Below are 15,190 nucleotides of genomic sequence, written 5' to 3' on the forward strand. Positions count from 1 at the left end.
ACTTGACAATTCTTCCCGTGAAACAGTAGTAAATAGACCAAATTATTTCCAGCCTCCTCTTTTCATAAGTTGAAAGACCACATTTTTGTGTGTGTTTTTTTTTTTTTAGGAGGCTGCTGATAAATCTCAAAGATGTTTTAGGTATAAAATATATCCTGAGATTTTAATATATTTCTTTCTTATAATTAGAATCTTATTTGGGGAAGGCAAAAATCAAGTGTTTATTAAAGGAGATTTTGACTTTTGGTTAAGAGAGAATCATGGGTGCCTGAGAAACAATGCCTGGTTACCTAGTGAGACAAAGTGACAATAAAACATTAAATAATAGACATGGAAAGCAACATGCTTGAAAAGAATGTTAGATATAGTGAACTCCAAGCTTCTCTTCAAAGAATCAGTATTTCAGTATGTTCAGCTCTCTTATTCTCTGTTCTCCATTTTAAAGTTTAATTTCTTGGTTCTCTTCACCCCCTTGCCTCTAGTTTCAGTAAATAACTTTCCTACTAGTTCTAATCAGTAGTTCACATCTGTTCCCCTGGTCACCTGCTTTGACCTGAGTCACCCCTGGTCACCTGCTCCGTCCTGACTTACCTGTTCCGTAACCATCCTTCCTGCCAAACTACTCACCCCACCACTCTGACTTGTACTCCTGCTCTCTTTAAATTAGCCAATTGGAATTAGCTTAGACTGTGCGGTCCAACTCTAGCCAACAGGGGAATGACACAGCAGTAGGGGCTACCTGCATCAGGAATAAGAACCCCTTCCCCTCCCTTGTTCAGGTGTGCTCTTGCCATTGCTCCATCCACGAGTTGCACCCTTCTATGGAAGTAAAAATTGCCTTGCTGAGAGAATTCTTTATCTGAGCCCTAGTTCTTTTCAGCACTGAGGAACAAGCATTTGTTTCTAACAAGAACCTCTTTCACAGCATGGAAACTTTGTAAATGAGCACATTCATTAACATGACCAAAATATATAACCTCTCTGTAAAATATAAAAATAAGCTTAAATGTATGGTTTTTTTTTTTAGATGGAGTCTTGCTCCTGGGCAACAGGCCCAGGCTGAAGTGTAATGGCACGATCTCGGCTCACTGCAACCTCCACCTCCCGGGTTCAAGCGGTTCTCCTGCCTCAGCCTCCCAAGTAGCTGGGATTACAGGTGCACATCACCACACCTGGCTAATTTTTTGTATCTTTAGTGGAGATGGGGTTTCACCATGTTGGCCATGCTGGTCTCAAACTCCTGACCTTGTGATCTGCCCAGCTCGGCCACCCAAAGTGCTGGAATTGCAGGTGTGAACCACCGTGCCCAGGCAAGTTTATGTATTTTTTATCCATTTGAAGTTCATAAGCATGGTGATTGGGTTTTCACACTCATGTGTGAGATGTACCACCCTTAAAGCTTGTTATGATGTAGGCACATTACCCATCTGACATGAGAAGAAGAAAAAACAAAACTATATGTATATACACTTAAAATAATGCTCAAGTAGCCAATGTTTCAGTATTCTCTCTTACTTAGGAATTATCTTGGTGTCTGATGATTATCTATTAAGTCAATTTAATATCTGCCCAAGGCTTTAAGTTACCTAAGGATCTTGGAAATTATCTTCAGTCTGAGATATTATAAAACATAAAGTTGAAATAAAAATCTATCAGAATAATGATTTCATTATATTGAGCACAAATTTACATTTTTTCTAATTTTTTGAGACCGTCTCAAAAAAAATTAAAATTAAATTACTGTTCAAATCATAAAAATAAATAAGACTAATGGAATTAAAATTGTTTAGCCTAAATCAGAGAAAGTTGAGTGGTGATTTCAGGTACAAATTCATTAACTGGTTTGAATTACTCTACCTATTTGAAAATAATTTTTAAAAATTGAATTTGAGTAGATACTGTTAGCTTTTTATTAATTCATCTTCCTATCTTCAATTACTTTGATTTAGATTTTATAAATTGTATTACTTGATATTTCTTTCTTATATTTGTGAAAAGAAAAATGAAACTGCATGATCACAGGAAACATTTGTATCTAAATTCTAGGTACTCTCAAAAAGCCTATACAGGAATTCTGCCTGACCCGCACCTCTTTTTTTTTTTTTTTGAGATGGAGTCTCACTTTGTTGCCCAGGCTGGAGCGCAGTGGCGCAATCTCAGCTCACTGCAACCTCCACCTCCAGGGTTCAAGCGATTTTCCTGCCTCAGCCTGCTGAGTAGCTGTGACTACAGGCATGCACCACCACACCCGGCTAATTTTTGTATTTTAGTAGAGACACGGTTTCACCATGTTGGTCAGGCTGGTCTCGATCTCCTGACTTCAGGTGATCCACTGGCCTCGGCCTCCCAAAGCTCTGGGATTACAGGTGTGAGCCACTGCACCTGGAAACCCCATCTCTTTTTTAAAAGGTGGGAGTAGACCAGGTGCGGTGGCTCAAGCCTGTAATCCCAGCACTTTGGGAGGCCGAGGTGGATGGATCACCTGAGGTCCTGAGGTCAGGAGTTCGAGACCAGCCTGGCCAAACATGGTGAAACCCCATCTCTACGAAAAATACAAAAAATTAGCCAGGCGTGGTGGCAGGCGCTTGTAATCCCAGATACTCCGGAGGCTGAGGCAGGAGAATCGCTTGTACCTGGGAGGCGAAGGTTGCAGTGAGCTGAGATCGTGTCATTGCACTCCAGCATGGGCAACAAGAGCAAGACTCCATCTCAAAATAAAAAAAAAAAAAAGAGATGGGATCTTGCTATGTTGCCCAGAGTGGGTTATAGTGGTCACAGACAAGTGCACTGCACAGATCATGGCACACTACAGCCTCAACTCCTGGGTGATTCCCCTGCCTCTGCCTCCAGAGTAGCTGAGACCACAGGTGGGCACCATTATGCCTGTCTCACTCTTAGCTTTTCAATCAAATGTTATTGCTGCTTGTCATAGAAAGTGAAGTAGGCTGTTGCAGAGAAGATCTAAATGTCCTATCTATTTATTGAGACCTTTTCCCTTTTTTATCCAGAATAGAGAACAGAGCACCTTGGAGAGAAGGACATTTCCAGTAGTTCAAACCTAGATGTTTGTCTTCCCAGAATCTCTATGAGCTGTTACCTATAAATGGACATTGTCTCCTGCACAGAAAAATCTTAGTGTAAAATCAATTAATTATACATTTTTGAGACTTTTATGAAAAAATTATTTTTAAAATGGAAGTGGACCAGGCACGGTGGCTCATGCCTATAATCCCAGCACTTTGGGAGGCCGAGGCAGGTGGATCACCTTAAGTCAGGAGTTCAAGACCAGCCTGTCCCACATGGTGAAACCCCATCTCTACAAAAATACAAAAATTAGCTAGGTGTGATCGCAGGTGCCTGTAATTTCAGTTACTTGGGAGACTGAGGCACAAGAATTGCTTGAACCCAGGAGGTGGAGGTTGTAGTGAGCGGAGATTGTGCCATTGCACTCCAGGCTGGGCGACAGAGAGAGACTCCATCTCAACAACAAAAAATAAATAAAATAAAATAAAATAAAATGGAAGTGGAGAGGGATGTGTTTTAACAAATACTGTAACAAAATACTGTTAGTGTTTATGTAGCAATTCTATAGTGTAAGTAGTTTCTTGGGTTCTGTTGTTGAGCACATTTTTGGTAAGGACTAAAACAAATAGAGAAATAATTGGGAAACCTAACAACAAGAAAAGGAAGATGTCCCAGTGGATAAAATGAAGGGGGGGGGGGGGAAGAACTCAGTTTAAACTTTGTGGTGGCTCACGCCTGTAATCCCAGCACTTTGGAAGGCCGAGGTGGGCGATCACTTAGGGTCAGGAGTTCGAGACCAGCCTGGCCAACATGGTGAAACCCCGTATCTACTAAAAATACAAAAATTAGCCAGGTGTGGTGGCTCATGTCTGTAATCCCAGCTACTCAGGAGGCTGAGGCAGGAGAATCGCTGGAACCCAGGAGGTGGAGGTTGCAATGAGTTGAGATCCCACCACTGCACTCTAGCCTGGGTGTCAGGGTGAGATTCCGTTTTGAAAAAAATATATATATGTAGAAAAAAAAAAACACTTGCCGTTGGCTTTGGGAGATTTATTATACCAAAATAGATAAGCAGTTGAATTTGTCTTCAATGAGGTGAATTAATTTTTTTTCCAGATTGATGATTACCCGGAATTTTTGAGTTCGCCAGACAGAGAAATCAGCCAACACATTCGTATCATCTATTCTTCAACCTTTTTGAAAAAAGAGTGTAAAAACTCAAACGGTGTCAGGAAATTCCTATTTCCATTTCATCATACTAAAGCTATCAACAAGAAAGGTAGGTACTTCCAATCTGTCTCTGGATCTAAGGCAAAAAAAAAAAGTATATATACATTTCTTAAAATTGATGCAGGATATTTTGCTTCTTAGTTCAGTTAAAATCCAGGTTCTTATCACGCAGCCAGGAAAATTTAGGCATGGGGACACATTGAAAGATGTGGAGAGTGGGATTTATTAAAAGAAAGCTCTCAGTGAAAAAAAGGGGTCTGGCCAACTGGCTCTCACCTCACAGATTGAATATCAGTCTGCCACACGCAAGAGCTGAAGAGGCGAGGCTCATCCTCCTGCACAAGGCTCGAATTCCTGGTGGCTCTAACCCTACTCTCCCAGTGCACATGTGGGCACCCCCATCCATTGCGGGCACACCCAGACAAGACCCTGGGCAGGTTCCCTTATCTTCCTCCTGCGTCTATCTTTCCCCTGTCTAAAGAAGTACATCTAGCTGCCATTAGAATAAGAATAAGGGTAAGAACGAAGAATGATCTTAACTGCTTCCAGCTGACAGGGGGCGCTGTTTTGGGAAAATGGCAGTCAGATCTCCCTCAGAGGCCTGTCTCAGGGTTCCCCGTAGAAGGGGCCATCCTCTGGGGCTCTGGTTGCATGACCATTTGGAGTTTGGTGGCCTGAAAGTGAGAAGAGACAAACTGGCGTATTAGAAAACATGTATCAAAATGAAACAAGGGTGGTGGGTAAGGATAGCTCAAAGATCCTGAGGTCTTTTACTGGTTTGCCCAGGGAGAGGGGAGCCAAAAGCCTGACTGCTAAAAAAACAAAACAAAACAAAAAAACCTTTTACTCTTTTGCTGGCATGTTGAGCTTCTGGGCTCCCTTCCCCTGAGCCCAATCTTAAGCCAACCAGTTTAAGGTTTGGGAAATTAACTTTTCCCAGTTTGAAGGATGTATCCGAAGGGAGTATCCTGTAGTACAGAGATACAATTTCCTATCTGTGAAGCGAGGACAGAGAAGGAAAGAGGAAAGAAAATGGCTTTTTTTTTTCCCAAAGGAGTCCCAGGGTTTCTGGTTGCATTTGAAAGGGGTACAGCTTGAAGATGAATGGCTACTCCTCTGTTAATAGAAGGAGGGGAGTGAGACATCATCCCACATTCCCATCTCTTCCTAGCGAATACCCAGTATACACGAGGGAGAGAAAGTGAGGCATCCCTCTTTCTTTCTTCCATCCTTATATCCCTGAGTCTCAGGGACCACATCAGGGTGCCATCCATGGGTATCAAAGTGGCTTTTACTGACATTAACAGGGGGGACTAGGGGCTGGGAATATATGCTCTTACTCATGTACACCCTATATCCCCTGCTGTCAGTAGCCGTCGACCCTTCATTTATGCCATGGATATCAGGATGACCTTTATCCATGAATTGCGAAGCTTGGCTTAATTGGCAGGAATCAGTCACGCTCACCTGTGCTGTGCCTTTTAACTTCTGTTATTGCCTGCACCTGGATCCTTCAGATCCTGCTTTCTTTCCTAGGGCTTTGACCCAAAGCTTGGAATTGAGTTTGGGACAAAAATGTGTCTGCAGGGGAGGGGGTTGCATAGACTCCTTATCATAAGCTGTTTGCTAAGGTGTAACTGTGGAATTGAGTCCTCCTCTAACAAGGGAGAGAAAAGGATGTCTTGTGACATGCCCAGATGAGTGGTGGCTATATTTATGCTTGCTAAGATTTGGGTGCATGGGGCTTGGCTTTGGTTAACTCCCTTGGCCTTATTTTCCCAAATGGCAGGATGTGTGGGATAGTTTCTCAGAACTAGAATATTGATCCAGATTTTTACATTACCCATCCACTTTTGTTCCTTATGAGCTATGGCCAGAGATTGCTGGTTGGTTCACAGGAATAAACAGGGTTAGTCTAAAATGTAGGCAAAAACTTAAAAACAGCTTATCTAAAAAGTCTAGAATTTAATGACAAATGTATAAGTTTTGAAATATAATTTCTTTCTCCCCAGTCCTCATTTTTTGTTAAAAACAAATCATGATAGGAATGAGTTGTTTGCAAAACAGACTTTAGTCTTATATTTGGCCTGATTATTTGCATAAAGTGCAGCAAAGATAATTATTTTTACATAGGCTTTTTAGATTGGTTTTGATAAAACTCTGTTCCACAAGGAATCTCAGATAAGACTTTCTAAAACTGAGCCCAGCCAGGGGCTTTTACCCTCAAATACCTGTAAGTTGAGTAAACTCCTCTCCTTTTGAGGTCCCAAGAGCATGGGATTCCTGGATCTGTTAGAAAGTGATATTCTTTACTCGCCACAAATTAGGAACCCTGTATGGGGACTGTATAGACAATGTATCAGGCCAGTTTTCCCAAGAGGCTTTTATCAGCTCTGCAAGTCAAGCTTGACTCCTTAAAGGGAGGCATACTCTTCCAGTCAAAGCCTTGGTAAAACAACCAGTTTCTCCAGTTGCATCCTATTGCAAAGAAAATAGATTTTTTTTTTTTAGCCACTCTGTGGTACGTTATTACTGCAGCCCTATCAAACTAATGCAATGACGTATTCAAACTTGAATTTCATTTTTCTTTATTTTTTCCATAGGTTATTGGGGTACAGGTCATATTTTGTTACATGAGTAAGCTCTTTAGTGGTCATATTTGGTTATATGAGTAAGTTCTTTAGTGGTAATTTGTGAGATTTTGGTGCATCCATCACCCAAGCAGTATACACTGCATCTAATTTGTAGTCTTTTATTCCTCACCTCCCTCCTACCCTTCCCCCAAAGTTCCCAAAGTCCATTGTATCATTCTTTTTTTTTTTTTTTTTTTTCTGAGACCGAGTCTTGCTCTGTCACCCAGGCTGGAGTGCAATGGCATGATCTTGGCTCACTGCAACCTCCACCTCCTGGGTTCAAGCAATTATCCTGCCTCAGCCTCCTGAGTAGCTGAGATTTATAGGCACCCACCACCATGCCTGAGTAATTTTTGTATTTTTAGTACAGACAGGGTTTCCCCATGTTGGCCAGGCTGGTCTCGAACTCCTGACCTTGTGATATGCCTGCCTTGGCCTCCCAAAGTGTCAGGATTACAGGTTTGAGCCACCGTTCCCAGCCCATTATATCATTCTTATGCCTTTGTATCCTCATAGGTTAGCTACCACAAATCAGTGAAAATGTACAACGTTTGATTTTCCATTCCTGAGTTACTTCACTTAGAATAATAGTCTCCAATCTCATCCAGGTCACTGTGAATGCTTTTTATGGGTGAGTAGTATTCCACAGTTTCTTTATCCACTCATTGATTGATGGGCATTTGGGTTGGTTCTGCAATTTTGCAACTGTGAATTGTATCACTATAAACATGCGTGTGCAAATATCTTTTTCATATAAAGACTTTTATTCCACTGGGTAGATGTCCAGCAGTGGGATTGCTGGATCTAATGGTAGTTCTATTTTTAGTTCTTTAAGGAATCTCCACAGTTTTCCATAGTTGCTGTACAAGTTTACATTCCCACCAGCAGTGTAAAAGTGTTCCCTGATCACTGCATCCATGCCAGCGTCTATTGTTTTTTGATTTTTTGATTATGGCCATTCTTGCAGAAGTAAAGTGGTATTGCATTGTGGTTTTGTTTTGCTTTCCCTTGATCATTAGTGATCTTGAGCATTTTTTCATATGTTTGTTGGCCATTTGTGTATCTTCTTTTGAGAATTGTTTATTCATATCCTTAGCCCACTTTATGATAGGATTGTTTTATTCTTGCTAATTCATTTGAGTTCATAGTAGATTCTGGATATTAGTCCTTTGTCAGATGTATAGATTGTGAAGGCAGGAGAATCATTTGAACCTGGGAGGCAGAGGTTGCAGTCAGCTGAGATCACACCATTGCACTCCAGCCTGTGCAGCAGAGTGAGACTCTGTCTCAAAAAAGAAAAAAATAATTACTTCAGTTTTCCATTAGTTCAGTCCATTCAGTTAACTCTTGTTTTGCTTGATATTTGTGGACAATTCAGCTCTTCATGAGTCCTTACGTTTTTCTTTTATTCCAATGTCATAATCTCAAAAGTTATCAGAAACCTGAATTTGAGAGCACCTGTCAAAGTTCTATAGCTGATTATAAACCATCCTTTGAAGAGGATCAAGACAAGACAAAAAACTTAACATAACAACCTTAATTGTGATTGATAGCCTATACTCAGACATTAGAATTTTAGAAATCCCATAAATTTTGGAACATATATTAATATTATTCCCTAAAATATAACCTGAGGAAGATTAAACATACCCATGTACCTAAACATATCAGGTAATCCTGTTTACCTCTCTTCTGTATGCCCCAGGGGCCCTCTGTAGCATCCAAAAGCTAGCCATCAAGAAAGACAATTTTGAAACTGAAGTTTGATTTGGGGAAGACTGTTAAATATGTTAGAGTGTTAAAGCACTTGATGTTATGAAATAGAATACCAGATTACCTTAAGTTATTTATTTTGCCAAAATGATGACTTGGACATTTTTTAAAAAGCAAAAACCTTTTACAATCCTTTATAAATTTTGCTAAAGAGCAGATTAGTGCCTTAAGAGTACCTTGTTGTGCTTTTATTTTAATTCTCAATTTGCAGAAAAACCATATAATACCCCCCTACCCCTGCTTTTTTTTCATATGGAGTCTTGCTCTGTTGCCTAGGCTGGAGTGCAACAGCATGATCTCAGCTCACTGCAACTTCTGCCTCCCAGGTTCAAGCAATTCTCCTGCTTCAGCCTCCTGAGTAGCTTGGATTACAGGCATATACCACCACACCTGGCTCATATTTTATTTTTAGTAGAGATGGGGTTTTGCCATGTTGACCAGGCTGATCTCAAACCCCTGTCTTCAGGTGATCTGCTTGCCTTGGCCTCCCAAAGTACTAGGATTACAGGCATGAGCCACCATGCCCAGTCCATGTAATAGCCTTTTGAATTTAGTTAATCTGTTCACACACAGAATTTCTTTCACAAGATTAATTCTTACAATCATTCCACAACTTGTTCAAATTTTTAGGTTTATCTTATCTAATTCAAAACAATCCTTTAATGCTAGGCAAAAATTTATATTTTGATGACATCTGCATTTTGCCAATAATCTTTAAGACTGTTTTTATTTCTCAAATATTAAAGTTACATAAACTAAAAGGTACCACAGCTTTTGTCTTCCCTTTAAAACGTATTTGATCCAAGTGCTTATCCTTCCTTAGGTCAATTAATTAGATCTCTTTTTATAGACATCACACACTCAACACATATATAACTAGAGAGACAGGTAGAAGAAGATCCAGCCTGGGGGACAGAGTGAGACCCTGTCTCTAAAAAACAGGGAAGTTAGGCTGGGTACAGCAGCTCAAGCCTGTAATCCCAGCACTTTGGAAGGCCAAGGATCATGAAGTCAGGAGTTCGAGACTGGCCTGACCAATATGGTGAAACTCTGTCTCTACTAAAAATACAAAAATTAGCCAGGCGTGGTGGCGTGCACCTGTAATCCCAGCTACTCAGGAGACTGAGGTAGGAGAATTGCTTGAACCCAGGAGGTTGAGGTTGCAGTGAGCCGAGATCATGCCACTGTGCTCCAGCCTGGGCGACAGAGCAAGACTCTGTCTCAAAAAAAAAAAAAAAAAAAAAAGTTGCTAGGCTGGGCATGGTGGCTCACACCTGTAATCTCAGCACTTTGGGAGGCTGAGGTGGGTAGATCACTTGAGGTCAGGAGTTCAAGACCAGACTGGCCAACATGGTAAAACCCCGTCTCTACCAAAAATACAAAAAAATTAGTTGGGTGTGGTGGCACACACCTGTAGTCCCAGCTCCTTGGGAGGCTGAGGCAGGAGAATCACTTGAACCCAGGGGGTGGAGGCTGCAGTGAGCTGAGATCGTGCCACTGCACTCCAGCCTGGGCAAGACAGAGCGAGACTCCATCTCAAAAAAAAAATGTAACTAGATAGATAGATATAGATAGATATATATATAGATATAGATATTTTCTTTTTCAGACAGTGTCTAATTTGTTGCCCAGACTGGAGTGCAGTGGTCCTTGTGCCTAGTTCCTCACACAGAGCTTCTGAAACATTTAGAATTTCCTGAGTGATAAGAACATTGTTTGTTATTCATAACAAGCTCCTTTCAACAATAGAACAAATGCTAATGAGATGACACTTGGTGGGCCTCTAGATAGCTTCAGGATGAGGCTGGTTGCCAGAGGAACCAATCATGTGATTAGAGAGTTAGAACTTTCACTCCTCCTCTACTGCCACCCACATCTCTAACCTCCTGGGATGGAGAGGGACTAGAAATTGAGATGACCACCAGTGACCCATGATTTAATAATTCATGCCTACCTAATGAAACCTACATAAAAATTTTTAAATGGGTTGGGCACTATGATGATTAATACTGAGTGTCAACTTGATTGAATTGAAGGATGCAAAGTTTTGATCCTGGGTATGTGTGTGAAGGTGTTGTCAAAGGAGATTAACATTTGAGTCAGTGGGCTGGGGAAGGCAGACCCACCCTTTATCTGGGTGGGCATAATCTAATCAGCTGCCAGTGAGGTTAGAATATAAGCAGGCAGAAAAATGTGAAAAGAGAGACTCGCCTAGCCTCCCAGCCTACATCTTTCTCCTGTGCTGGATGCTTCCTGCCCTCGAACGTCGGGCTCCAGGTTCTTCAGTTTTGAACTCGGTCTGACTCTCTTTGCTCCTCAGCCTATGGACAGCCTAGTGTGGGACCTTGTGATCATGTGAGTTAATACTTACCCCCCTTTGTATATGTATATATTCCATTAGTTCTGTCCTTCTAGAGAACCCTGACTAATACAAATTTTGGTACCAGGAGTGGTTCTAGAGGAACTGAATATTAAGGATGGAGTTCTTTCATTGGTTTTGGGGTTTCTGGAGTTGACTGCTTTATATGATTAGACCAAAAAATGCTAAGGACTCTACTTCTAATAGTATGGAGAGCACTGATAGTCCTCGGCATAAACTGTTTAGAGAGTGCAAAATAAATGCATTTGACATTCTTGATTCATCGCTCATGAGAGACAAGGAGTTTAGTGACTCTATACATACTACATTTGTATGGAGTATTATGTAGACAACCAAGGAACGTAATGAAGCTGGTTGGTTGCTCCTAAATTCTGCAGACAAAGTGATGAAAGAAAATGATGAACTCAGGGATTCTATCTACCAGCGTCAGAAGCAGATACTGAACCTCAAGTCTGCTTAGATTGCCCTGAGTGAGAGTCTTATCTCCTATAGTGAAAGAGCTACAATTGTGGAAAAACAGACACAAGCTCTTATCATGCAAGTCGCTGACTTGCAATGGAAGATACATGCACAGCCTCACCAGGTGTCTACTGTTAAAGTTAGGGCATTGACTGGAAAAGAAAGGGACCCTGCAACTTGGAATGGGAATGTGTGGGAGGACCCTGATGAAGTTGGGGACACTGAGTTTGTAAACTCTGATGAACTTTTTTTTGCCAGAAGAAACAGCTTCCCTAGCCCCAGTAATGGCAACATCCCATCCCTGATCCATGCTGCCATCAGTCTTTCCACCTTTGCCTGAGGAGATAAATCCTGCACTGCCTGAGGCAACAGTGATGGCCTCCCCTGAGGCAGTTGCCAGGCAAAATAATGTTGACTCTCCTCAGGACCCACCCCGCAATGTTCCTGTTTGCTTGTAGACCTATAACTAAAGTCCCCATAGGACCCTGGAGGTTGAGAGTATGACCCCATAAGGAGGTGTGCTGCATTCGAAAAGAACCTCATGAGTTTTCTAATTTTTTTAAACAACAATCTGGAGAACAGACATGGGAATGGATATTAAGGGTGTGAGATAATGGTGGAAGGAACATAGAGTTGGATCAGGCTGAATTTATTGATTTGGCCCCACTAAGTAGGGACTCTGCGTTTAATGTTGCAGCTCAGGGAGTTAAAAAAGGTTCTAATAGTTTATTTGCTTGGTTAGCTGAAATATGGATTAAACGATGGCCCACTGTGAGTGAGCCAGAAATGCCTGATCTCCCTTGGTTTAATGTAGGGGAAGGGATCCAAAGGCTTAGGGAGTTTGGGATGGTGGAGTGGATTAGTCATTTTAGACCTACTCATCCCAGCTGGGAGGGTCCAGAAGATATACCCTTGACCAATGCCTTGTGAAATAGATGTGTTAGGGCAGCACCTGCATCTTTGAAGAGCCCTGTAATTGCTCTTCTCTGTATGTCAGATCTAACGGTGGGAACTGCAGTCACTCAACTACGAAATTTAAATACAAGGGGAATAATTGGATCCCGAGGTGGCAGTGGCCAAGTGGCAGCACTCAACTGTCAAAGGCAAGGTGGGCATAGTTACCGTAATGGACAGCAGAGGCAAAACAACAATCAGAATAGTCTGACTCACATAGAGTTGTGGTATTGGCTAATTAATCACAGTGTTCTTAGAAATGAAATTGATAGGAAGCCTACTGCATTCCTACTTAATTTACATAAGCAGAAAACTTCTAGGTCGAATGGACAAAAGACTAATTTGAATTATGAAAACAGAGGATCATGGCCTCTTAATCAGTTTCCAGATTTGAGCCAGTTTACCCCTTGAATGAAGGGGAGGTCATGTCCCCTTAAGGAAGGACCCCACTACATTACCAACAATTTATGCAGTGAATCTTTCTCCCATCCTTCCCCCAGGAGACCTGTGACCTTTTAGCAGGGTAACTGTGCATTTGGAAAAGGGAAATGATCAGACGTTTAGGGGACTACTGGACAATGGCTCTGAGCTGACATTGATTCCAGGGGACCCAAAACATCATTGTGGTCCTCCAGTTAAAGTAGGGGCTTATGGAGGTCAGGTAATTAATGGAGTTTTAGCTCATCTTCGAGTTACAGTGGGTCCAGTGGGTCCCTGGACTCATCGTGTGGTCATTTCCCCAGTGCCAGAATGCATAATCGGCATAGACATACTTAGCAGCTGGCAGAACCCCCACATTGGCTGGTAGATTGAGGGCTATTATGGTGGGAAAGGCCAAATGGAAGCCATTAGAGCTGCCTCTATCTAGAAAAATAGTAAATCAAAAACAATATTGTGTCCCTGGAGGGATCATGGAAATTAGTGCTACCATCAAGGACTTGAAAGACGCAGGGGTGGTGATTCTCACCACATCCCTGTTCATCTGTCTCCCATTTGGCCCGTGCAGAAGACAGATGGATCCTGGAGAATGACAGTGGATTATTGTAAGCTTAACCAAGTGGTGACTCCAAGTGCAGCTGCTGTACCTGATGTGTTTTCATTGCTTGAGCAAATTAACACATCTCCTGGTACCTGGTATGCAGCCATTGACTTGGCAAATGCCTTTTTCTCCATTCCTATCCATAGGCCCACCAGAAGTAATTTGTCTTCAGCTAGCTAGGCCAGCAATATACCTTTATTGTCCTACCTCAGGGGTATAGCAACTCTCCAGCTTTGTGTCATAATCTTATTCAGAGAGACCTTGATCGCTTTTTGCTTCTGCAAGATATCACACTGGTCCATTACATTGATGACATTATGCTGATTGGATCTAGTGAGCAAGAAGTAGCAAACACACTGGACTTATTGGTGAGACATTTGTGTGCTAGAGGATAGGAAAAAAATCCAACTAAAATTCAGGGACCTTCTACCTCAGTAAAATTTCTAGGGATCCAGTGATGTGGGGCCTGTCGAGATATTCCTTCTAAGGTGAAGGATAAGTTGCTTCATTTGGCCCTCTCTACAACCAAGAAAGAGCCACAATACCTAGTGGGCCTATTTGAATTTTGGAGGCAAGACATTCCTCATTTGGGTGTGTTACTCTGGCTCATTTATCAAGTGGCCTGAAAGGCCACCAGTTTTTAGTGGGGTCCAGAACAGGAGAAGGCTCTGCAACAGGTCCAGGCTGCTGCTCAAGTGGCTGTGCCAGTTGGGCAATGTGACCCAGCAGATCCAATGGTGCTTGAGGTATCAGTGGCAGATAGGAATGCTGTTTAGAGCCTTTGGCAGGCCCCCATAGGTGAATTACAGAGGAGGCTTCTAGGATTTTGGAGCAAGGCCCTGCCTTCTGCAAATAACTACCCTCCTTTTGAGAAACAGCTCTTGGCCTGTTACTGGGCTTTGGTGGAAACTGAGCATTTGACCATGGGTCACCAAGTCACCATGTGACCTGAACTGCCTATCATGAACTGGATGCTTTCTGACACATCTAGCCATAAAGTGGATCATGCACAGCAGCATTCCATCACCAAATGGAAGTGGTATATATGTGAACGGGCTCAAGCAGGTCCTGAAGGCATAAGTAAGTTACATGAGGAAGTGGCTCAAATGCCCATGGTTTCTGCCACCCTGCCTTCTCTCCCCTAGCCTGTATCACTGGCCTCATGGGGAGTTCCCTATGATCAAGGAGGAAGAGAAGACTAGGGCCTGGTTCACAGACGGTTCTGCATGATATGCAGGCACCACCCGAAAGTGGACAGCTGCAGCACTACGGCCTCTTTCTCGGACAACCCTGAAGCACAGTGGTGAAGGGAAATCTTCCCATTGGGCAGAACTTCGAGCAGTGCGCCTGGATGTGCACTTTGCATGGAAGGAGAAATGGCCAGATGTACGATTGCATACTGATTCATGGGCTGTAGCCAATGGTTTGGTGGATGGTCAGGGACTGCCAGAAGAAGCTTCCAGAAGAAGCATTATTGGAAAATTGGTGACAAAGAAATCTGGGGAAGAGGTATGTGGATGGACTTCTTTGTGTGGTCAAAAACTGGGAAGATATTTGTATCCCATGTGAGTGCTCACCAACGGGTGGCCTCAGCAAAGGAGGATTTTGATAATCAAGTGGATAGGATGACCCGTTCTGTGGACACCATTAAGCCTCTTTCCCCAGCCAACCCTGTCATCACCCAATGGGCCCATGAAC

General features: G+C 42.4%; 1 protein-coding gene and 1 non-coding gene across 3 annotated transcripts in view; both read left to right on the plus strand.

Annotated features, from left to right (window-relative positions):
• Nucleotides 1-15,190, plus strand: part of C12H12orf56 (chromosome 12 C12orf56 homolog) — a 117,200-nt gene that overhangs the window by 33,333 nt on the left and 68,677 nt on the right. For both annotated transcript variants that reach the window (XM_016923103.4, XM_016923104.4), the window contains exon 2: nucleotides 4,141-4,303. In XM_016923103.4, the coding sequence (XP_016778592.1) occupies nucleotides 4,141-4,303 (163 nt within the window). The remainder of the gene's footprint in view (nucleotides 1-4,140; nucleotides 4,304-15,190) is intronic.
• On the plus strand, nucleotides 1,330-1,433 carry LOC112205162 (small nucleolar RNA U13). The gene has a single exon (XR_002939011.1). It is a non-coding gene; the product is annotated as a small nucleolar RNA U13 (small nucleolar RNA).

The sequence above is a fragment of the Pan troglodytes genome, chromosome 10 (assembly GCF_028858775.2).
Source record: "Pan troglodytes isolate AG18354 chromosome 10, NHGRI_mPanTro3-v2.0_pri, whole genome shotgun sequence".
NCBI lineage: Eukaryota > Metazoa > Chordata > Mammalia > Primates > Hominidae > Pan > Pan troglodytes.